A 22,388-nucleotide genomic window follows, 5' to 3' on the forward strand; every position below is an offset into this window, starting at 1 on the left:
CCTCTTCCAAGTAAGGCTGAAAAAAAGTGAATTATGGTCACAGATAGTGCTAGTATTCCAACGTCAAACTTTATATAGCAAATAATATTATAAAGGCCACTTTTCACTTTCATCTACCATCGATTCAATCCAACCATTTCCATTGAAGACTGTCGTAGAAACAATAACGATACGCTTTCCACTGGAATAGGCCAACGCTTTCATTGCTGCAGCTTCTGCTCTCGTTATGCCTCCAATCATCACAACCACAGCATCAAACAAGGGTTTTCTATTTTTCATTTCTATGGAAACTTGATAACGTTCATGCAATATATCTTCTTCAAAAGCACTATGTCCATTTTTGAACACAGTGCAGAGAGTAGATAGCAACTTTTTCCAAGCATTGTCATCCAAAGCGCCTTGGATGACTCGAGCAGAAAGAGGAATATATCCAGAGAAGGCTTCTGCTTCTTCTATATCAGAAATGGACTCTATTCTCACAATGATGAAGATATATCTTCAACCAAAAAGATATACACCGACCTTTAGGCTGATAATCAACCAACAAACGAAGCGCAGTTCGACAAACAGTCCAAGTAGCGACTTTGGGTGGAGAGAAACGTTTTCCTAAAGCACTGAAAATTGCAGGATCCTTAGCTCTTACTAGGAGACCTGCCTGTTCCAAGTTTTGTAACAATACAATGGTGCCAACCCCATAAGTTGATAATATTTCACGCATCAAAAGATCGAAAGTATCTCCTTCCATACCGTCATCTATGGAACATGATAAACATCTACTTTCAATGATGAAAGAACGACACTTACTCGTCAAACTCCACAAACAAATCAATCGAAGAAGGTTAGGTAATGGTTCTTGTCTCGCAATACAGCCAAGTAAATAGTGTACGTGACTAGAACGATTTTATCCGATGAAACCATTCCATGAAAATAGATATACCTCTTTTCAACGCTAGTCTCTAGTAATTGTCGCTCTATATGGTATCTTCACGCAAACCTTTGAATAAGATGTTCATCCAAGCAACTAAACTTACTTTTGCTTGAAAGAATAACTTTCAAAAGTTCTTTTAGAAATTTCAGAAGCCAATTCGGTATGAAATGATATGGCTTCCTGTTCTGCCTTAATGCTGGTGAGATTTCTCACAAAATCCTTGACCTAAACAATGTTTTATATTTCATGCTATTTGTTCAATAGAGTCATCAGACTCACTTCCGATATATCTGCACGTTCTGGACTAGGCTTCGACCGATAAAAGTCTCGCATGCTGGAGGCCATAGTACCCAGTCGTTCCTTGATCTAGTTTCAATCCAATCTACAAACAAGACCCAATGTTCTTACAGTTGCCACAGAAAAATTGCGATCTTTTAACTGATCAAATACAGAATCTTTTGGAGTAATATGTGCTATACAAGTTGAATGACTATCAAGAATAGTTTCCTTCTTTGGTTCATCCATAGAAGTTTCTTTGGAAGAGCCACGATTCATTGCATCATATACAAAACTGGTATTGGTCAAATGAAAAGTTTCATCCAACAATCCTGCAAAGCTAGATTGGGTTACTAATGGAGTAATCAGGTCCACACTTCGGTCAAATATAATCATCAATAAATTACTACTGTCTTGACCCTTTCAATAGTGTAAGAGAAGAAGAATTCGAGAAGAAGATAAAAGGTACCTCAATATGAGAGGATATGGACGCTCCTCTACCTCGAGGCCTATTTGAAAAAATAATCATACAACTTCTTCGGTGACTAATTTCAGTCATACCTAGGCGTTTTTGTTCTTTTTTCATTATAATATCGTGATAAATACTTTGAAAGTCTGCAACTATTTTTACCTATTCCTCGTATATGTTGGAATGGTCCCAACACTTCCTCCAACTCTATCAAGGACTGTGCCAAGTGAAGAATGTTATTATAATCACCATCGATAGTCATATCTCTAAAACTATGAGGTTGATCCAATGTCAACAGATCTCTTTCGACAGCAGCAAACCCCTTTTTTCCCACGTCAATCTAATAGAGTTTTAAGAAATAATCAACGTACCAACGGTAACTCTGTAAACTCTATGAAAGGATCTAATCCAGCTTGTTCAAAATAAAATTCGAAAACTGAGCTTTTTCTGGGTATCAAAACACATAAGAAACGAAAAGTGTCCTCGTTCGCAGACACAGGATGGGTGCTCCTCGTTGAAGAGAGAATGCTCACGACTAAGTCTTTCATTACTAAACACAATTCAACAAACTTGACATAAATTACCCTCACTAATTTGTTTAGCAGCGTCCACTCTCCCTGTTCGGACAATAAACACAAACTGCTTGATCGACATCTGTTGCAAAGCATCCGATAAAGAATCTTCCGGTATTTGTTTCAATCTTTTGGAAAAAACTCCCAAATTCTCAAAACTTTGAACACCGTGCTCTTTTAAAAAAGTATTGTCCGTCCACAAGTCTAACATCCTGGGGAGTCCTAACCTATATCGTTGACAGTTACATCACTTTACACTTGTTTCACCCATATGGCGCATATACCTATTATCATATAAGGCGTGTTCAAAGAGCAATATTTTTGGTCCAGGTAATATAGATAAGGTTTCTGCAAGTTTACTTTGTCCTATATTTTTTAGATAGACGTAAAGATCCAAAGTTTCTGATAACATTTCCAACGTGAATTTCTACAAAGTGAAAAGAATCACTTTCAACTTTATAGTTTGGATGATTATGATTCTTTCTGGTCAAAGGAATATAAACTTGTCAATACAATAAGAACTTACAGGATACTCTATATTGGAAAGGAGAATGGAATAGAATGAACGATTCCCGATATCTCAAGTTGAATGATACTCGTGTCGTCTCGTATGGGTTGTTTGAATGAAACGAATAGACAAGTTGTCAAACGTTTTATTCTTTTCTCTGTTCTCTTATTGACTCTTCCTCTTTTTATATTTCTTTATATACAACGAGGGGGAGGAAGTTTTCTGTTGAAATATTTGGGTTGGAGAAATAGCTTGCAAACGAGTGCTTTTTTGGCAATAGTTATCGTTCAAATAGTGCTAATATCCTATGTTATACTTGCAGTGAGAGAAGAATGGAATACTTGTAACCAAACAAGTCAGTTGCACAAGGACGATTAGGAAAACTGGGTATATACAAAGTGCAAGTGGATAATACAAGTAAAGAGAGAGAGAAAGAGAGAAAATTTAATTGTTTTTCTCTCATTCGTCGAAAAAAGCATGTCTACAGAGATGAACACTTGCCAATCGATTCTTAGTTTTTCAAACAATAACTTTGTATCTGTGTTACTTTCTTCAGCAAAGAAACCTTTAAAAAGTCAAAATATTCTATTTGGAAAGCGAAAATGGGGTACTTCAACGTTGAAGAAGAAGAAGAATCGACAGGGACAAGGTTTCGTGCCTTCTGTACAGAGAAAAGACACAAACCTCACAACTTTTCAACCACTGACTGCCACTGTAGCTCCTCCTAAAAGTAGTCGCCACGTTGCTTCTTCAGTTAGTAACTCTGTCCAACACCCTATGACACTGACTGAGAAGATATTGTCAAAGGCAGCCAACAGACCTTGTGTGAAGCCAGGAGAGAATATTTGGGTTAACGTAGACGTTCTAATGACACACGACGTTTGTGGTCCAGGTACAATAGGAATCTTCAAAAGGGAATTTGGAGAAAACGCAAAAGTATGGGATCCCGAAAAAGTGATCATCATTCCTGACCACTACATCTTTACGGCAGACCAAAGAGCTAATAGGAACGTCGATATACTTCGTGAATTTGCAAGAGAGCAAAATATCAAATATTTTTACGATATCAAAGACAGACAAAACTTTTTAAATAACCCAGACTACAAAGGTGTATGTCACATTGCATTAGCGCAAGAAGGACACACCAGACCTGGTGAAGTGTTATTTGGAACAGACTCGCATACTTGTAATGCAGGAGCTTTTGGAATGTTTGCTACAGGTATTGGAAATACAGATGCTGGGTTTATTTTGGGTACAGGAAAGCTTCTTATCAAGGTTCCAGCAACTATGAAGTTTGTGTTTCATGGAGATATGCCGGATTATCTACTGGCAAAAGATTTGATACTTCAAATTATAGGAGATATTTCAGTATCTGGTGCAACGTATCGTACTTTGGAATTTTCTGGAGATATCATATCTCAACTATCGATGGAGGAAAGACAAACGTTGTGCAACATGGCTATTGAAGCTGGAGGAAAGAATGCAGTCATTCCGTGTGACCAAACTACTTCTGAATATCTCAAGGGTAGGACGCAGCGTTCCTATGAAGTATTTCAGACTGATTCAAGTGCCGACTTGTATTCCCATAGAGAATACATTACACATCAACTGGAGCCAGTAGTAGCAAAACCTCATTCTCCAGATAATCGAGATCTTGCAAAGAACTGCAGCGATGTTAAAGTTGATCGGGTATATATTGGTTCCTGCACTGGAGGAAAGACCGAAGACTTTATTGCTGCTGCACGAATATTCAAGGACAGAAAAGTAAAGATCCCCACTTTTCTAGTTCCTGCAACGAGACAAGTATATGATGACATTTATCGTCTTTCCATAGGAGGACAAACACTGGCTCAGATATTTGAACAAGCGGGCTGTATTGGACCTGCGCCTCCTTCATGTGCGGCATGTTTAGGTGGACCTAAAGATACATTTGCACGCATCAACGAACCTCTAGTGTGTGTATCCACTACCAATAGAAACTTTCCTGGTCGTATGGGGTCCAAAGATGGCCAAGTATATCTCGCTTCTCCATATACGGCAGCAGCAACTGCATTGACAGGATATGTGACGGATCCTCGTCAAGTTTATGATTTTGGTACCGAACACCGTTCAGCATACTCACTAGTTGACTCTGCGTAAAAATGGTGAAGGGGGATTGGATTAAAATAAAAGAACATAATCGATGAAAAGCGTCTTGTTTCTATCCAATCATCATCGTCCAAAAATGGAGATTGTATAAACCCAATCCCAAAGCAAGTTGCACATGTCTTTTATTCAAACCAACTGTCTTATACCCAAACGATTGGGGTTCAAAACCTGTTGCTCTCGACAGAAACATAAGGTAACTTGATATATCTGATAAACTTTCTGGGTGCTTACATACGACACCTCATCTTGCAGTTGCTAAAAGTGTTGCGTCAAAGCAGTTGTCATCCCAGTTCTATAGTAACTTGGCATTGTAGTGAGCAAGGTAACGTCCTTCACAATAGGCCAACATCACACCACTCAACTCTTCGTTTTCCTAGTACCCTCTGGCAATGTCGCCGTGACCAGACCGCTTACCATTCCTTTACAAGATGATACCCAGTTGACCTTTATGTTTTCTTATGCTGATATGTTACAGTTGGTTGAAAAGTTGAATCAGTTGGTGCTTTCCTTTCGCAACGCTGCTGAAGCAACAGCACAACGAAAGAAAACCGTGCAACCGACGTTTGAATATTATTGTCAACGCAATGGTCTATTCATTCACATGGAATGCAATCCAAACCTTTTTACCAGTGCTTTTCAAGCGAAAGTATATATCCGAGTATATGATGACAAAATAAGGGTACATTCACAAGCCAGTTTGACCACTTTGATGGATGTGTTGAGAAAATGGAAAAGAGAATAAACTGATGAATGATTTCGATGACATGTCTTGTACACCTTCACTTGTTCAATTGGAAACCAACTTGGGTACTTTGGTCGTTGAACTTTATTGGAAACAGTAGGTGGAGAGTCTTCTTCCTTTAACGGCAACTGATATCGATGCCGTGCGTGCTTCTTTCACTTATAGCGCACCCAAAACTTGTCACAACTTTGCACAGTTAGTACAACGACAGTATTACGACGATGTTGCGTTCCATCGCGTCGTTCACGACTTTATTGTACAAGGAGGTGACCCTACCGGAACAGGTAGAGGTGGAACAGTAAGTGAGCATATCTCCATCCACAGTATTTTCATTTCTAGTCCATTTACGGTGGTGTATTTGAAGACGAGATAACCGATGACTTGCGACACACAGGAGCAGGGATCTTATCCATGGCTAATGCAGGTCCCAATACCAACGGGAGTCAATTCTTTCTTACCTTAGCGCCTACACCCCATCTGGATGGTATGTTGAGATGGTAGTTGAATTGACTGAAACTCAGGGCACAAAAGGAAAACACACTATTTTTGGTAGAGTCAAGAGGGGAATACAAGTGTTGAAAAGAATAGGCAACGTCGAAACCGACGCATATGACCGGCCTTTACAAACAGTGAAGATAATCAAAGCATATCCTGTGTGACTTTCAACTAATTATCTTGTTTATTTCTGCAGTGAGAAACCTTACGAGTTTTAGCCACCCGTGAATAAAGTTGTTGACGAGCTTCCAATTTGAGTTTCTGTAACTGACTGGTAGCCTTCTTTTTGATCATCCAACTGTCGGCATTCACTCTCCATTTGCGCCTCCTCTCTCGACCATCTTTTGATAACTGTGCACTGTTTCTATTGGTCACCATTTTGGCCACTCTATGTTGTTTCTTTTCCAAAGTAGCTATTTCATATCGTTGTTGTAACTTTGTTCTTGCTTGATGCAAACACTGTTTGCGTTTTTCCTCCTCTTCTCGATACCTTTGACGACTATTCCAAGAGTTATCCATATGAAAATCGCGTTTTAATAACGCCGCCCATAAAACTTCAAACACTGCTTCCCTCCCTGGATTATTGTCTTCCAATCGTTGCAAATCTTTTGCTCCACAAAGACAACCCACTTTATATAAGAGTTCATCCGGCACATCTCCAAGAGCACCCACTTTACCAGTGTTCCGGGCTATCCAATTCAAACACACACTTCTCAAAGAAGGACAAGGTTTGTCACCATTTTTTACTGTAGTTGGTTTCCAACCACTTTTCATATTACCAAAAGGCACACCAACCGATATAGCATTGACACAAATTTTCCACTTTCATGGCTTCCACAATCAATCGATCCACTTGGGAAGATACCGTCCAACCTACTTGTTGACGATCATCAAAGTCTTTGCCAGTTAATTTATTGTGTACTCGACGAATGACTGCTAATGCTCTTCGGTTGACAGCTTCATTCATGTTTTCAATGGCTTCCGAACCTTGAAGACGTTCCATATCTCGATGACGAATTTCCACTGGAGTTTCTCCTGGACGTAAAGAAAAACCACGACGAGAGTTGGTATTCCACATGGAGTCTTCTTCTTCTTCTGTTCCCACTTTCTCTCCTTGGATACGAGCAATATCTGATAAACTAAAACCATAAGGACCTTGTAACAAATGCTTATTCTTGGAAAGCAAATGTGCATTGCCCTGATCTCCTTCCTCTTCCACTATAAAACGAGCACGACTAGTGTTATCTGCCATAGAAAATGCAAATGTTTTCATGGAACGACCACTCTTCGTCTTTTCCAAACCATTCACACCTTTACCTGATGACTCTTGAGAATAGCCTACATGGCGTCCAACAATAATATCTTCTGCAGTACCCAATAAACGCCAATTGATCAAGGGATCATGTACAAACGCTTCTAACATCGCCATCAAAGAGTCCTTATTATCTCGAAGGACACTCATCACACTTTCACATGTATGTCGGAAATAACCTTCAATTCCACAAACTTCCATTGCATTGACCAACATTCTGGTCAATCTAAAGGGAATCTTTTCAGGAAATTTTTCTCTCAACATAGCAACTTCAAAACAATCTCCAAAATCAATATGAATGACGCGCCCAGTATTTCGTTCCAACATCAGATTGCTAGGATGGCGATCTCCTAAACCTAACACGTAACCTACCATCGACATGGTTGCCAAAGAACGGGTATAAGTAGTTCGCTTATCTAACCACATCTCTGAATTCCTACTCTTCAACCAAAGCACTCGACTAAGGTCTGCACCAGTGGTGTTGGATAGAGCGTATTCAAAAACTTCCACTTTTTGTATCAAAGTCAAGTTATCATAATCTGGAGCCATTTGTAACATCAAACGATGCTCCACATTCAAAAGAATCTTTCTTTGTTCTCTAAACTCTCTTATTAAACTATGCAATGTATCACAACCAGGAACCCAACCAATTAGACCCGTGTTTGGACTCAAAGGAACTACTGAGAATCGCTTGATCATCAAAGCTTTCGAGTTGGTTGAAGCATTTTGAGAAAGCAACTCATTTACCAAACCAAATAGCTGCATGACACGCTCATCTTGTCGCAAGTCTTCGTGACCTTTCAATAAAAAGGCATGTTCTCTTCCATCACTTCCATACACAATCAGTCTTCTCGGACGTTGTTTTGAATTGATAACTTGTACAGTAGGACTGAAACCAGCTATCCGTACGATAGATACTTGATTGCTTTCAAAGCTTGGTGAATAAGTACCAGGAATAGCCAACTCCAAATTACTAGCACGCAACAATTTAGGTGAGACATGAGCAAGATCCAAACTGGTCATAGACGGCAACTGCTTATTGATCCTTCTGAAGACATGATAATAAAGATCCCAAGCCTGATTCATATCCGATTCTTTACCACTTGCTTTGAAACGTCGGCACCATTCCGCTGCTTCTGCCAAATCTCTTCCAAATTCCTTAATAAAGGCAGCTTCTCTAGCAGTTTCAGGACCCAATTCCAGCATAGCATGCAAAGGTTCAAGTACTTCCAACATTCCTTCCACATTATGCTCTCCGAAATACAATCGACTGGCTTCTTCTAAACCTTCATGCCACATTTCATGCCAAAGGATAGCAACTCGAACCAACTCTTTAGAAACAGTTTCAGCTTGTTCTACCAAAGTAGCAGAATGTAGTCTTAGGGCATTCAAAATTTCCTCTGCTGCTTCTCGACGAACTTTGTTGGTAGATTTAGCTGCCACATGCAATGGATATACCAAAGCTTGTGGATGGGCACGACCTATACGAACCATAAGAGAACGAACAGTAGAACGAACAGCTTGATTGGGAGAATGCAATCTTGCAAAGAGTTGAGGAATAACATCCAACCACAAGTCTACTTCTGCCGCAGCTATGCCAGCGTTGATGGAAGCACTCACTTCCGTCATTCCTCCGTAACGGAACCACAGTGTCAACAAACGAAGAATATCTTGTAGACGAATTGCTGTTTCAGAACAAAGCGATAATGTTCGAAAGAATCCATTGATTGCTTGAATAACCAGCTCTTTCGGTTCATCACGAAATGAGTCAGAACGATAGAAATGCGAACTTGTTCCAAGGAGATGTTTCTTTTTGCGTTTGGATAAAACTTCTCCATGAGAAGAAACCAATTCTGCGTTCAAAGAAGCCCAAACGTGCCAAGTTTTGTACCAATTGGGATTCATTTCCGTTGCTTTCTTAGCAAACTGAAGAATAGAATCAGCTGAAATATTATGCAACGACATTTCAGGAATATCCACTTGTGCTTCATCTGAACTGCTGTTATCAGAGTCGAAAAATTCTGTAACTGATTGTGAACGAGAACGCAAAGGTGTCATTTCGTCTTGTAAATTTTTACCCCATTTAGCAAGTTTTAGATAAAGACGAGCAGCAAGATGATCTTCTTCGTCTTCTTCTCGTTTGGGTTGTCGAGAAACATGCGATGCCGCTAATTGTTTGAGATAAGAAAATGCTTTCATCTTTCTACCTGCCACATATACATGTTTTAAAAGTGCAAAAGCAATCTCTGGATGAGCATCTTTTAATGCTTCATTGAGATCCCAAGAATCAACATCATCACTATGCAATGCTTCGTTTGGACTCAATAACCATCTTAATGACTCTGCCGACATAGGAAGACGTCCAGACTTGCGACAAAGACTCGTAAATTTGATCCACTCTTCCATCGAATCAAAAGGATGAAAAACCAAACATCGGACTCTCAAAATTCGATACCAATAGAAATAGCTAGATTGTATACCTTGCAATCTGGCTTTCCATAAAGATGCCAATTGGTTGCGATATGCTATCGTAGGATTTTTCAAATACTTGATGGACTCCTCAATTTCTACCAATCTTTCCGCATTTACAATATCCAAATAAGCTCTTGAATATCCTTCCGCTGCTCTAGCTCTTAAACGACCATCCAATATTCTTCTTCCGTGCTTAACAAACTCCAAAGCCTCATCATATTGTTTTTGGTGGACTGCTAATAAAGCATTGTATAGTGCCCATTTAAAGCTATTCTTCTGAAGATATTTTACTCGTTCTTCAAACTCATCCCAAAGATCAAGATTAAAGGCAACCGATGCTGCACCTTCATAAGATAATACATATCTCTTTTCAGTATCCACACTTTGCCAAAGTTCTTGACAAAGGGACTCCATCCTTCTCCATTCTCCTAGTTCATTGAGACAGCGAATCATTCCTAACTTGCGATCCCATTCTGACAGTACAGCAAAAGGTTCTTCATATGCATCATCGGGTGAAGGTTGCGGTTGTAAAGATAAAACAGGTTTCTGAAAAGATAACAATCTTTCAGGTTCAGAAGAGGATTTTTCTTCTTCGTTTGTCGACATGGCATTACTTCCTTTCTCATAAGCTATCAACGCTTCGTCCCATCTCTGAAGTTTCTCAAACCACTCTTCACGTCTTCGAATACCAAAACGATATTCAGCATCTTTCAAAGCTCCTACCGCTGACTCTTGTTGTAATAAATTATTATAAATGGAAATCAGTCCATGTTCTCCTGCTACGGCTGATTTCGCAGTTTGAGGTTGAGTGACTTGCGCATATTCCGCTTCCTTATATCTTAATGCTTTGGCATAAGCTCCACAACGATAGGCCATAGTTGCTAAACGTCTTACATCAATAGGCAGTGGCTTTTCATCATGTTCCATAAACTCTGCCAATGACAATAATGTTTGTAAGGCATCTAATGGTAAACTTGGAGAAGAAAGTGCAGCCAACAGAGTTTCCACCAAACTTGCCTGATAGTTGGGTGCAAGTTCGGTCCAACAACTTAGAAAGGCTGCATTGAACAAATCTTGCATCAAAGGAGTATATACTTCAGCAAGGCGAGCACAAGAACGGATGGAAGGAGAACCACTTTCTCTAAACAGTCCATTACTAAATTTGTTCAGCCATTCTTCCCAATCTTCGGCAGTCGTTCTTCTTCCAAGGTTCCAAGCATTCTTTAACGAGCGTTGATTGACATGATGTCTTCTCTTCTCTAGATTTCCCCCAGAGGAGGCTGGTCCAGTGCTGCCTTCCAAAGAAGTCAAGGAAGAAGAAGAACCACTTCGGTTCAAAGAAGATAAGGAGGATATGCGGTTCAAAGATGCTTGTCTCAAGTTGCTAGTCACTTTGCCTTGTTCTGTGAACATGGAAACATCCACGCGATTCTTTCTCAAGTGTTGCAATAATAACGCATCAATAGGGCTACTCAATGAGTAAAGTACATGAACTATTGTATCCAAAAACAAACTAAATACGTGAGTATTTCTTTCGGCTATTAATCCAAATATTTTGGTTATCAACAAAGAAACATCCTTTGCATCTGGCTGTTCCAACGCATTTAGCAACGAATGGATAACTTGGCTTGCCACTTCACGAATAGGAACGCGAGTAATCAATTTGGTTAATATTCCCAGTGTTTCTAGTCTGGCACTTGTCGAAGCTGAACCATCACAAGCCATTTTGGATACAATGGGAATCAACATAAACGCATAATCTTCGATGTGGTTTCCCATTACATCCAACAAGTGCAAAACAGGAAGTGCATTTTCACGATTCGCTGAAGTATCCGTGTACAAGGTAGCCACAATACAAGGCAATATTGTCGGTAAATGTACAGCAAATTCGTCCATCAATGCCAAACAAGTTCTTTCAACCTAACAAGTTACATATATCAATATATTGCGTTTTAGTCAATTGAAGATTACGTACGAGAATAACAATGGTTCTCAATTCAGATGACAAAGGTTCACGTTCCCAGTAATATCTGCAAATGGATATAATATCCCATGAATAAGGCCTCACATGTTGTCTAGCTACATGAACAACTTCTGCTAAAGCCTTGAATACATATTCACGAAGATTAGGATCGTTACTGGCAGTATTAGTACTAGTCAAAGTACTCGTAGTAACATATGGCAAAGAACCACGAGGAGGTGACCCAACTGAACTACCTGATATACCTATACCACTCAGAGACTCCAAACTATCGCAACTTCCATATTTCCCTCCAGACCTTGAACCAAGACCACGTCTCAAGTCACCCATACTAGAAGATGTTTTCAGGTTCGAATTCATTTCTCTCATAATTCCCATTCCAGGTGGCCTCAACGTCCACAATAACTTGGATAAAGTAAATGGTAATATTTCATTGCACTTAGGACCCAGAGATTGTACAATACATGTGATGGCATTCACTGCTTCACGATGATGGTGCGACAACTTGGAGTCTGATATTACTCGATGTAATGCATCCAAAGCAGCAGATGGAAAATATTCCTCATTAGCAGTATAAGGGTGATTCAGTCGACTGACCAATGTTTCACTACTCAGTGCCATATTAATGATTCGTTGCGAGAAAAGTCTATCCTTATTTTCATTGCCAAAGTAGTTTCTAGGAGCAACGGAATGACTAACTTTAGGAGAAAGCGGCATTTCCCATGTAGTGCCTAATATACCACCTTCCAAAGGTGAAATAGCATAGGAATTGTAGTCTTCACATGCACCAGGATATACAATCGATCTTTCTGCTATGTAACTTGGGCCAACTGGACTAGATTCCTTCCATAAATGTTCTGTCTGATTGAAATCAAATGAAACTCCATATTTGTACTCTTTTGGATCAATGGCACCTAAAGTACCAAGTAACTGTTCTACTCCCTGACGAACCTGACTATCTGTCTCTGTACGAATAGCATGCAATAAAGAAGGTAATAGGCTTGGAAAATTATTATAAGGACTTATCACACACGAAGTATTTTGCACTATCAACGTAAATGCATTCAAAGCTGCAGTTTTGGTTTTTGGTTCACTAGTCTGATCTTGAACAGCTCCCACCAAAAGATTAAGCAATTCTGGAAGCATCCTTTTCAAATCTTCTAAATTCGGGCCTACATTGGATGCGACATTTCCAACGGCAGCGTACATGACAGTCTCTGCTTCCTCACCACCCGAATCCCAAACAAAACTCAAGTTGCTTCCAAATAATGTTTCTCTTAAACGAATAATAAGAACCCTTAAAATAGGAACCACATAAGGCCATACAATTCTTGGAGCATCTCGAACCATTATAGATAACAAAACTGCGGCAGCATCTCTGGAAGAACGTAAAGCAAATGTCTTCCCTTCACAACGTAATGTAATCAACAGTTGTGCCAATCGGCGCCTGATAACTGGAAATACAAGGGCAGGATTTAAAAAGGAAAGATTACCACAAAGTGAAATGGCGACTCGTTTCACACTCAGGCTTTCATCGTAGAGACAAACCAATAATTTGTTTAGTAAATGGGGTTGAGCAAGATACTTGGAAAATCGGGGGTCTTTCAACCCCTCCAAGGCTGCCAATCTAATTTGTTCGTCTCTATCGGCAACTGAACTAATTAAAACTCGAGAAATGAGAGATGCAATTTCTTTCACCAAATTATTGCTATAAACTCTTCGAAGTTTTTGTTGACGAAATAAAAATTGTTGTTCCAATGCGTAAACTGAAGATGCAGCCAATAGTCGACAACATGCCGATACTGCTAAACGTCTCCAAGAAGGTAAACTCGAATTCATGTAATCAAAAATGTTTTCCCTCACAAAGGATGAAAGAAATCTTCCTCTAAAGTCAAAGTTAGCTACTGTTTCCAACGCTCTTTCTATAAGAATTGAAGAATGATTGAATTCCTGCAAACTTCCACTTTCCATCGATACGAGATCTTTGGCACTGGTGCGTGAATATTTTTTCCTCATATTTGCTTTGGATGCTGGTTCATTACCAAAAGGTGAACCTCTTGAAAGAATCAAGGAAACAGAATCCAAAAGTCGCTCCTGTATTTGAGGTAATAACTCTGGAATTTTCTTTCCTATAGAATTGAGAGCTTTCACCATTGCTGAGGATAAGCCATGTGCAAACATGTGATCCAATAGGTCATGAAAATGATTCGTATAACTAAAAGTACGAAATTCTAGAGTTTCTGCTAACATTCTTATACATGAAAATACATCCTAAATAACGCAAGTGAATATATGAAAATTTCCTTTTATGGCAAGTGACAAACCTTTGCATTTCTCTGTAGTTCCTTTCTGACATCCTTCTTCGGCAGTATATCTTCAATCATGCAAAACACTTGATTGACAAAAGGAGAAATGTATTCAGAACCTATAGCTTCTGCTAACTGTCCATAAGCAACTAAGTGCTGTGCAGGTAATCTTTCATTTTCTAAGTAAAGTTTATGGAAGGAAACCAAGACTTGATGACTTCTCCTCAGATAATCACTTGTTGAATGACAAAATGTTGTTGGGTCTAAAGAAGCCAAAAGCGGTAAACAAATAACGACTTCAGTACGTATGAATATGTCTTGCGTGGATTGATAATATAACACAACTTCACATATTTCCTCAAAACGTCCATGAAGACGTTCGCGAGATATTTCATCTCGAAGTAACTCTGCAAGACATAACAAACTGCCATGAATCTTTTCCGTCTTGATATCTGTTGAGGGCTTCTCCTGACTAGAAAGTTTTCTTATTTCTATTGTATCGAACTCGCTCTTTTCTTCCTTTGTTATTGGAGACAAAGTGTCGATGGAAACTTGCAAAAGCTTTCCTACTAAAGTAGCCATTTCTGCTGCATCTCTTCTTACTACAGTTTGAATAAATGCTCTCAAAGCCAATGCTGCATAAAAACGAACTTGTTGTTTGGGATCCCATAAAGCAGACCATATCAGACGTACAAAGGAAGTTCTCTGACCATAAAAGAAAGCTGGAGCATTTTCGGCAATTTCCTTCAAAACAAAGACTGCAGATAACCTAGCCAAAGAAAACCGAGCATCACTGTGATCTCGAAAACTAAGGCGTTCAAAGGCACGTGAAACTTCTGATTCAACACAACGATAGGCCAAAGCACCACCAGTCCTTGCCAAGTGTCCCAATGCCTTACTAGAAACTCTTAAAAGTTCCAGTTCATCCGCCACATGTTTTGAAACTGTGCTACTCTCTAAAGAAACCATATCCACGTCTTCTTCTTGAGCTTCAAAAATAAATGGTTGGGAAGCGAATAGCTTCTCTACCGCCATGGCTGAAGGAAGACAACGTTCTACATTTTGTAACACACTCCGAAGGCCGTTGTGTGTTCTTTGAATCTTTTCACGATAAGACTCGCCCCTTAACTCCATCAAAACATCAAGACACACCACTGCAGCTATTCTTTCACGTACGTCTGATGAATTGACTAGATTGTTAAGTTGTGTAGTAAGCTCTTCTGCCAAGTTTACATGGAGAGAACTGGCTTTCGAGGAATTTCCCAAAGGAACTACTGTCTCTCTCCATTTCTGTTCTAAAGTTTCCTTAAACCGTCTAGCGGCTTCGACACGAGCACTACGAGTTTCCCTGCTTGTATTGAGTAGTGGTTCCAAAAAGTATCTTTTCAACTTACGAATTGTAAACCTGTTTTAAAAGGGAAACCACTTGAGACTGCCATCTGCCACTTATGTCTTGAACAGGCAACATGACTAGAGAAACATCTTACAACAGAAACTCTCCTGACATTCCCAAAATTAGGGTTTGAGTTCTTAATTGTCAATGGAAGACGCTCAGTTTGTTCAGTTGGTTTTGTATGCAAGTTATGTGCTCTTCTTTGTTTTGTTCCTATATCTATATGCTAGCGCACCTTATCAACTAAGGTATCAAGTTGAAAAGTAAGGTAACATAAACAAAAGTCTTCTCCACGAGGTTTCTAAAGAAGAAGATAGGAACAGTTGAGAAAGTTTACCAGTAAGAAACCGACCCAAGCTACCAAATAAAACTATCGACTATATATGTTGTTGGAAACCAACAAGGGACAATAACTTAAACATCGACTACGACGTTATCTAAAACACATCTGGTGTTAATCCGACTCCAGCAACACAGCTCTTTCTTCTCCTCTACTTTTTTCTAAATCAACCAAAAACCTTTTTAGATCCACTTCCAAAGAAGCAAGGCCACCAACAACGCTACAGCAAAGTGACGCACAACGGGAAGCAACTTGCCCAAGAGAGAGGAGACTTGATTCACTTTCGGGAAACCCAAAGTGATAAAGACCTGCAATAATTCCTCCAAGGTACGCGTCACCAGCGCCGGTAGTATCTACAACGGGCTTTTTACTCAGGCTTGGAACAAAAACTGAACCAAAGTTACTAGTCAAAATAGAGCCTTGACTACCCATAGTTACAATAATCAACTTTGCTGAATCCAGTTTGGCAAACAGACAATTAGAAAGTTGTAAGATGGACTCTTCACTTTCCAATTCTGAAGCATAAGATGCTGAAGGGCATAAATATCGAAACAGACTCTTGGACTCCGAAAGAGAAAATTTCACGACAGAAGCAATATTTAGACAATCCATGAACTCCGATTCACTTCCAAGAGCAGTAGTATTCCCATGACGACAAGCAGCACTTAATGAGACATCCACATCAAGCACACTTGCTATTCCTTTCTCTGAGGCAAGCTTCAATAAGTACAAAACACCAGATAAAGGTACCTAAATACACTTGAGGTACTGAGAATGCGAATACTAATGACATACAACCTGTGAAATTTCACTAGTGAAAATGCACGCCTTGTCCAGACTAGAACTAAAATGCTCTTTCATAAAATCGGCGTCCATCAAACTGGTAGCCCCTGGTGTCATGAGGATGCTACGTTCTCCCTTTGAATCATAGAATACAACACTGGATGAAGATTTATAAAGGGAAGAAACAACTATGCAATTTGTAGATATTTCAAACTGCTCACAAGCTTCTCGGATTAACCGACCATGAGAGTCTGTTCCTTGGGCTGCCAAAAGGCCACAAGGAACACCAAAACGAGAGGCCCAAGATAAATGATTTAAAGTTACACCACCAACACAGATATCGGAACAAGAGAGAGTTGGCAATTCTGTTTTTATATCAATATCGTGCGATAAAATAACCTTGCTTGATTGGAGGGGTAACTGGCTCACACGGACAAAAAGATCCACAACATTGCTACCGCAGCCTATCACCAAACCTTGTTTTGCACAACTAATATCTACACTAAATCTTCGAAAGCCCTGCAAAAGTAACCAATTTCTCCTAGTTTCCACTAAAAGCGTCTTCCAAACTCGGCAATGTAAGAAACAAGACATCGCAAAGTATCGATTTCATAACTCACCATTCGTCGATAATGGTGCAAGGCTTGGTCAAGAAGAATACGCACAACGTATTGTCGAAAAAGACCAAAAAGGCCACAAAAAATCATGGTAGGCGTTTAAAGTACGCAATTGAAGAACAAATTCATTTTCTTGTTCGTAGAACATAAGAAGAAGAAGTCAGCCGGTGGGTCGTCGTCATTTTCACAACTGGACAAGGCAGGTAGAATCACTGTTGCGAAGTACAGCTTTCTTATTGTTTTAATAGACTGTTACAAAGTACATAAATAACCGAGCAAATAAGAAACTTTTGGAAAGGGCTGTTAAAATGGGGGAGAAGTTTACGTTTGTGAACAAGTAATTTGTGATAGTTATTTGAAACGTACTTGATGGATCTCAGAAGACTTGGAAACCTCTGTATAGTCCGTCATTTGTTGATATTTCATCAATGGAATAAAGAAATATGCATGCATATTATTAGTTATTAGTAAACTATGACTATCGATCTGCTTTCTTGAGCTCTTCCGGAGTTTGTGCAAACCTGTAAATGCAACTTTGTCCCGTATTCTAAAAGTCAGCACACGGAAATGTTGTCTTTACAATTTAATTGTTTTAAAAAATATTAATATCATTAATGTTTATTGCTGTAATTTCCAGTGTTACTCGTCCCATGGCTGTAAAAAAAGTGGCTTGAAGCTCATTTTGAGATAGAAAATAGAACTTGAAGCATAATATATTTTAAAATTAATTTTTATCATAATTTTGTTCTTCTGGAAAACAAGAATTAACGACATCTTCGATCCATTCTCTCGTACATATAGCAGAAACAATGTGATCACAACAGAAAAAGTAGAAAACTTCGTAAGTCGGTACAAAGAAAACAATTTCTTTGAGATTTATACAGCAACAAAAATTTTCAAGGCAAGACTAAAGTAATAATTACGTTATGGAATACTAATTCAATTAATAAGTTAGCCAAATTGTTTGATTAGAATTTAAAAAAACGATTAAATTGACTTTTCAAATGAATTTTAAATCGTTAAAAATTTTGATTAACAAAAACGAATTAATTTGCAATGGTTTACTTTTGAATGTGTTTTCATTTGATCGTGTTATTAATGGAGAGATGCCTTTTGTTTGACAAACAGACGAAAATATTACAATTCGAACACCTTGAAATTTAAATGCGTGTCAGCTTTTAAGAAAACATAGTTTCGCTGACTTACCAATGTTTTTCCATTTAAAAGGCCTACCAGTGCATGGTTTGTAGGCTTGTGAATTGCTACAGCGCAGGGCAGACTATTTACGTCAACAAGTATTTTGCGTTCCGCACAACGACTACCTTTCTTCACACACTCAAGAATGTCAACCAACCTCAAATTGGAGGAGAATGGATCCGGAAAGATAATATTAGCACCGTTTCGGTCACAACCAAAAAAACATTGCAGACGATGCGCTCTTTTGACACGCAACGCCAAAGAAAATAGCATATCATCGTCTTGTAACTCCACAGGCGTTTGTGTAAAGAAACTGTCTTCATTAAATACAGTCTCCTCAATTCCATAAATTCGTGGTCTTTTCGGTTTCCCTGCAATGGGTACACTTCTTTCCATACTTGTGCTTGCTGGACTACCTTGGATAAAAGCTGTCTTGTTTCGTTGCGTATCTATTCCCATCACCAATCCATCGCGGTTCTTCACAATCAGTAAAGATGGAAAAAATGGATCCTTGAAGATGTCATCGATAGCAGAACAACACTGATTCGACACGTTTCCAGGGGTTTCATTATTTTTGCCTATCAGGTTTTCATGATTCCATATACGCAAGGGAGAAGCATATGAAGATTCTGTCATTCGGAGGTCAAACTGAGCCATTTCACCAGATTGATACCCCATATACACAAAATGGTCATCCAACAATATAGCAGTCGCTAGATGCCATTGAGAGATTCGACCACGGAGCACCATGCAAGCACTGGAAACTTGTCTACTCCGTATATCATATATTCTTCCAAAACCGTCGTTGCAGGCGCAAGCGAGACAAGAAGCATGATGGTATGCTTGACTCCCAAAGCACATGCTTTGACATCCAACCGCGAGGCTTTCGTTTTGACCAATCACTTGAGTTGGTTCCGTTTCGGAACATCTTTCTAGATCAAATAACCAAGCCACATGACAGTTGCGAAAACCACAAGCCAACAAGTTATGCGCTACAGGTGAGAATTTGGAAACGGAATGCTTTCGCTGTCTCGTATCTAACCGCAACCGTAGTGTGTCAGCTGTCGTTGCTCGCATCGTTGACTTGTTTCCACAATCATCATAGTGATAACGTTGCAACAGAAACGGAACAAACTCGTGAATCTCGATGTTCCTTTCGCTGTAAGCTAACGCAAAGATGGCATCTTGGGCATCAAATTCGATGCTTGAAACGTGACGATGAGGTTGATGGTCGACAATGAAATGGTCCAAAAAGCGTTCTTTCCTTATTTTTTGTACTAGCTTGGTTAGTTGCGCTTGGGAAAGCTGAAACTGTCCACGTCGATGCAAACCATCCACTAAACTGTGACATGGGTTGTGGACTATTTTTGGACTACGCAGTTGTACTTGGTGGTCATTGCATCGAGTCGTTGTCGGTACCTGTTTCCATAAAAAGGACTGGATATCGGTTTGTTGCCATCCATCCTTTCCCATATCACATATATATATATATACAAGTAAGATCGATCGATCATCCAAAGAGACAGAACGGCCTTACCCTCATGTAGACATCCCAAAGAGAAAGAGAAAGAGAGAGAGAAAGAGAAGATGTCGTGTCTCTCTTTGATATGTATGAGGATTGAGATTCTCCTATTGTCCGTTCAACAACAACAACAAGATCATCATGAACCGTATGGATATCGTCCAACATATTCTACAAGATATACAAACACAAGGACTCATCAACAAGATTAAAAAACAAATAGAAACGAAAGTTTGGTTTTCTTTGTTTAAGGAGGAGGTAGGAGAGTCCACCACTCTCGCTGAGTTGAAATACAATATCTTAATGGATTGTACATAGGAAGTCTTTCAAGATACATCGGAAGACTATTGGCACCAGTGGAATTCTAACACAATGCTAAGTCTGGCGGTTGTTTTGGAGTTTCTTCATCATCGAAAGTTTTATTATACTGAAAGCATCTTTAGAGATGAAATTATTGAACAATGGAGGAAAGCAGAGTCAAGTCGATGTAACCGGGAAATAGTTGTATTAGAAGCAATGCTACAAGGAGATGAGGCTGCCTCATTTGCTTTAAGAAGAATCCTGTCCTTATCCAAGAATATCAACAACAACTGTTGTTTAGAACAAGTCATTGAAAAAAGGATGCATCGAGAAGAAACTTTTCACAACGGTCGCCCTATTCGAAGAAGCCATTCTTGGACTCAATAAGCTTTCCATCATTCTTCTTTAGAGAAAATCTTGTAAGGATTCAATATACCATGAGGATCTAAAAGTTGTTTCATTTGCTTCATCAAATCGATGACTTGCTTGTCTTTCGACATGGACAAATATTTCGACTTGACTCTACCTACACCATGTTCGGCACTTATGCTACCACCATGCGCACGAGTCCACTCATAAACATAAGGTTCGATCAGATTGGATAGGGATTCGTTGGAATCTGAACTAGATATATTTAGGTGCAAGTTGCAGTCACCAATGTGACCCCAACTAACAACCTGGCATGTATAGTCTGCCAATCTTGACCTCATTTCAGAAACCAAATCGTAAAAATGTTCCAAAGGAATGGACAAGTCGTATTTGAAAATGTACTTTCCTGAACGGTTCACCGCCTCTGGCATGCTTTCTCTCAAAGTCCAAAGCTGGTTCATCTGAGATTGATCTTGAGCTAGAACAGCATCACTTATCCAATCGGCGGAGTAACAAGATTCCAAAAACTTTTCTAATTTTTCCATATCGTGGTTTTCATTGCTGCCCGATGTCTCTATGAGCACGTAAAATGGAAAAGTACTGGAAAAGGGATCTCTCACGTGAGATAATAGTTTTGTTGCTAATTGCACGGCGTTTCGATCCATAAACTCGAAAGCTGAGAGAATTTCGCCCACTTCATCTTTACATCTCACCAACAATTCGGTTACTTTGTCAAAGCTCTCCACACCTAATAATGCTGTATGCACTGAACGACACTTTTTAGGACAGCATATGGAGGCTGCAGTGATAACACCGAGCGTTCCTTCAGAACCAATAAATAAATGTGGCAAATGATATCCCGTGTTATCTTTTCTTAAACTTGATAACATATTTAATACTTTTCCGTTGGACAAGACAACTTCTAAGCCCAAAGTGGAACCGTGCAATGAACCATATCGAAGAAAGCGAGTACCTCCTGCGTTGGTTGCCAAATTGCCACCGATTTGACAACTTCCTTTGGCACCTAAATCCAAAGGAAAAGTGTAACCTTGTTCATTTACAAAGTTACTAAGGGTTTCCAAAACCACACCAGCTTCACAAGTTACTATTCCGCTTTTGCTATCAAAGTCTCTTATTCGATTCATGTTTCCAAGATTGAGAACGATTTCATCAAAAACTGGAACACTACCTCCTACAAGACCCGTATTACCTCCTTGTGGAACGATGGGAAGTTTCTTTTCGTAACAAAACTGAAGAATCTATTGCCACAAAAGACAAAGTGAGAGAAGAAGAAGATGATGAGAAGGGCAAGAATGTTTACCTGTGAAACTTGATCGGTACAACTCGGTTTCAACGCCAAAGAAGTATTTCCTTTATACTTTCCAATCCAGTCAGTATTGAACGGTTCCAAAGCTTCCTTCTCTTCCACTACTCCACGAGGTGTGACAATTCCTTTCAAATAGGAAATATCTTCAGAAGAGAGTTTTGAAAATGCAGCACTACTTGAAGGATGAGTATACGCCGTTTGTGAAATGGTTCTCAGTTGGTTAAGATATCCCAATTGACGGGTCTTGAAAAAAACGGTTGTCCAACCAAACACCATTTCTTCTTTCCACTCCGTATGCCAAAAGAAATAACCAACCAATCCTTCCTCTTTT

The 22,388-nt window shown here is 39.3% G+C and overlaps 8 protein-coding genes across 9 annotated transcripts; 3 read left to right on the forward strand and 5 right to left on the reverse strand.

The window, feature by feature from the left end:
* Positions 1-54: 54 nt before the first annotated feature.
* On the reverse strand, positions 55-2,700 carry Gasu_04380 (vacuolar protein sorting protein). The gene is made up of 12 exons (XM_005708808.1): positions 2,530-2,700; positions 2,258-2,472; positions 2,045-2,208; positions 1,766-1,995; positions 1,674-1,713; positions 1,337-1,624; positions 1,208-1,288; positions 1,032-1,153; positions 938-982; positions 805-890; positions 523-753; positions 55-470 (listed from the first exon to the last, which is right to left on the reverse strand). Exons 1-12 carry the CDS (start codon positions 2,655-2,657, stop codon positions 88-90), a joined length of 2,013 nt encoding a protein of 670 aa, XP_005708865.1. The 5' UTR covers positions 2,658-2,700; the 3' UTR covers positions 55-87.
* Positions 2,701-2,800: 100 nt separating this feature from the next.
* Gasu_04390 (3-isopropylmalate dehydratase large subunit) lies at positions 2,801-4,938 on the forward strand. Its single transcript, XM_005708809.1, has 2 exons — positions 2,801-3,074; positions 3,132-4,938. Exons 1-2 carry the CDS (start codon positions 2,835-2,837, stop codon positions 4,890-4,892), a joined length of 2,001 nt encoding a protein of 666 aa, XP_005708866.1. The 5' UTR covers positions 2,801-2,834; the 3' UTR covers positions 4,893-4,938.
* A 12-nt stretch (positions 4,939-4,950) lies between these two features.
* Gasu_04400 lies at positions 4,951-6,831 on the forward strand. Of its 2 annotated transcripts, XM_005708811.1 has the most exons (7): positions 4,951-5,094; positions 5,154-5,223; positions 5,279-5,596; positions 5,637-5,739; positions 5,809-5,941; positions 5,983-6,127; positions 6,175-6,831. In XM_005708811.1, the coding sequence occupies exons 1-7, from the start codon at positions 5,017-5,019 to the stop codon at positions 6,300-6,302; spliced, it is 975 nt and encodes a 324-aa protein (XP_005708868.1). In that variant the 5' UTR covers positions 4,951-5,016; the 3' UTR covers positions 6,303-6,831. The 2 variants fall into 2 exon arrangements, with proteins under 2 accessions (XP_005708868.1, XP_005708867.1); XM_005708810.1 differs by lacking the exons at positions 5,809-5,941; positions 5,983-6,127; positions 6,175-6,831 and having other exon boundaries at positions 5,279-5,761.
* A 4-nt stretch (positions 6,832-6,835) lies between these two features.
* On the reverse strand, positions 6,836-15,700 carry Gasu_04410 (serine/threonine-protein kinase ATR). The gene is made up of 4 exons (XM_005708812.1): positions 15,604-15,700; positions 14,228-15,557; positions 11,898-14,174; positions 6,836-11,842 (listed from the first exon to the last, which is right to left on the reverse strand). Exons 1-4 carry the CDS (start codon positions 15,675-15,677, stop codon positions 6,914-6,916), a joined length of 8,610 nt encoding a protein of 2,869 aa, XP_005708869.1. The 5' UTR covers positions 15,678-15,700; the 3' UTR covers positions 6,836-6,913.
* Positions 15,701-16,035: 335 nt separating this feature from the next.
* Positions 16,036-17,320, reverse strand: Gasu_04420 (fructokinase). Its single transcript, XM_005708813.1, has 2 exons — positions 16,741-17,320; positions 16,036-16,692 (listed from the first exon to the last, which is right to left on the reverse strand). Exons 1-2 carry the CDS (start codon positions 17,317-17,319, stop codon positions 16,057-16,059), a joined length of 1,215 nt encoding a protein of 404 aa, XP_005708870.1. The 5' UTR covers position 17,320; the 3' UTR covers positions 16,036-16,056.
* A 10-nt stretch (positions 17,321-17,330) lies between these two features.
* Positions 17,331-17,829, forward strand: Gasu_04430 (uncharacterized protein). The gene is made up of 3 exons (XM_005708814.1): positions 17,331-17,433; positions 17,486-17,541; positions 17,591-17,829. The coding sequence occupies exons 1-3, from the start codon at positions 17,358-17,360 to the stop codon at positions 17,681-17,683; spliced, it is 225 nt and encodes a 74-aa protein (XP_005708871.1). The 5' UTR covers positions 17,331-17,357; the 3' UTR covers positions 17,684-17,829.
* A 546-nt stretch (positions 17,830-18,375) lies between these two features.
* On the reverse strand, positions 18,376-20,020 carry Gasu_04440 (uncharacterized protein). Its single transcript, XM_005708815.1, has 2 exons — positions 18,549-20,020; positions 18,376-18,494 (listed from the first exon to the last, which is right to left on the reverse strand). Exons 1-2 carry the CDS (start codon positions 20,010-20,012, stop codon positions 18,480-18,482), a joined length of 1,479 nt encoding a protein of 492 aa, XP_005708872.1. The 5' UTR covers positions 20,013-20,020; the 3' UTR covers positions 18,376-18,479.
* A 405-nt stretch (positions 20,021-20,425) lies between these two features.
* Gasu_04450 (D-lactate dehydrogenase (cytochrome)) lies at positions 20,426-22,380 on the reverse strand. Its single transcript, XM_005708816.1, has 2 exons — positions 22,052-22,380; positions 20,426-21,989 (listed from the first exon to the last, which is right to left on the reverse strand). The coding sequence occupies exons 1-2, from the start codon at positions 22,331-22,333 to the stop codon at positions 20,757-20,759; spliced, it is 1,515 nt and encodes a 504-aa protein (XP_005708873.1). The 5' UTR covers positions 22,334-22,380; the 3' UTR covers positions 20,426-20,756.
* Positions 22,381-22,388: the final 8 nt, after the last annotated feature.

This window comes from Galdieria sulphuraria (genome assembly GCF_000341285.1).
Source record: "Galdieria sulphuraria unplaced genomic scaffold scaf_2, whole genome shotgun sequence".
NCBI lineage: Eukaryota > Rhodophyta > Bangiophyceae > Galdieriales > Galdieriaceae > Galdieria > Galdieria sulphuraria.

Excerpts from the sequence above, each read along its gene's own strand:
- Gasu_04380 (XM_005708808.1), bottom strand. The coding sequence starts at position 2,657 with ATGTTATCAGAAACTTTGGATCTTTACGTCTATCTAAAAAATATAGGA. Across the intron at positions 1,625-1,673 it reads CCATATCCTCTCATATTGAG|GGTCAAGACAGTAGTAATTT; the intron begins GTACCTTTTATC and ends CACTATTGAAAG. Across the intron at positions 983-1,031 it reads AGTTATTCTTTCAAGCAAAA|ATACCATATAGAGCGACAAT; the intron begins GTAAGTTTAGTT and ends GTTTGCGTGAAG.
- Gasu_04390 (XM_005708809.1), top strand. The coding sequence starts at position 2,835 with ATGATACTCGTGTCGTCTCGTATGGGTTGTTTGAATGAAACGAATAGA. Across the intron at positions 3,075-3,131 it reads TATCCTATGTTATACTTGCA|GAAAACTGGGTATATACAAA; the intron begins GTGAGAGAAGAA and ends AAGGACGATTAG.
- Gasu_04430 (XM_005708814.1), top strand. The coding sequence starts at position 17,358 with ATGGTGCAAGGCTTGGTCAAGAAGAATACGCACAACGTATTGTCGAAA. Across the intron at positions 17,434-17,485 it reads AAAGGCCACAAAAAATCATG|AACATAAGAAGAAGAAGTCA; the intron begins GTAGGCGTTTAA and ends TCTTGTTCGTAG. Across the intron at positions 17,542-17,590 it reads CATTTTCACAACTGGACAAG|ACTGTTACAAAGTACATAAA; the intron begins GCAGGTAGAATC and ends TTGTTTTAATAG.
- Gasu_04400 (XM_005708811.1), top strand. The coding sequence starts at position 5,017 with ATGTCTTTTATTCAAACCAACTGTCTTATACCCAAACGATTGGGGTTC. Across the intron at positions 5,740-5,808 it reads GTTGAACTTTATTGGAAACA|CGCACCCAAAACTTGTCACA; the intron begins GTAGGTGGAGAG and ends TTTCACTTATAG. Across the intron at positions 6,128-6,174 it reads GCCTACACCCCATCTGGATG|GAAAACACACTATTTTTGGT; the intron begins GTATGTTGAGAT and ends AGGGCACAAAAG.
- Gasu_04440 (XM_005708815.1), bottom strand. The coding sequence starts at position 20,012 with ATGGGAAAGGATGGATGGCAACAAACCGATATCCAGTCCTTTTTATGG.
- Gasu_04420 (XM_005708813.1), bottom strand. The coding sequence starts at position 17,319 with ATGTCTTGTTTCTTACATTGCCGAGTTTGGAAGACGCTTTTAGTGGAA. Across the intron at positions 16,693-16,740 it reads TCACTAGTGAAATTTCACAG|GTACCTTTATCTGGTGTTTT; the intron begins GTTGTATGTCAT and ends AAGTGTATTTAG.
- Gasu_04410 (XM_005708812.1), bottom strand. The coding sequence starts at position 15,677 with ATGTTGCCTGTTCAAGACATAAGTGGCAGATGGCAGTCTCAAGTGGTT. Across the intron at positions 15,558-15,603 it reads TTAAAACAGGTTTACAATTC|GGAAACTCGTAGTGCTCGTG; the intron begins GTAAGTTGAAAA and ends CAATACAAGCAG. Across the intron at positions 14,175-14,227 it reads AACTACAGAGAAATGCAAAG|GATGTATTTTCATGTATAAG; the intron begins GTTTGTCACTTG and ends TGCGTTATTTAG.
- Gasu_04450 (XM_005708816.1), bottom strand. The coding sequence starts at position 22,333 with ATGGTGTTTGGTTGGACAACCGTTTTTTTCAAGACCCGTCAATTGGGA. Across the intron at positions 21,990-22,051 it reads GTACCGATCAAGTTTCACAG|ATTCTTCAGTTTTGTTACGA; the intron begins GTAAACATTCTT and ends TTGTGGCAATAG.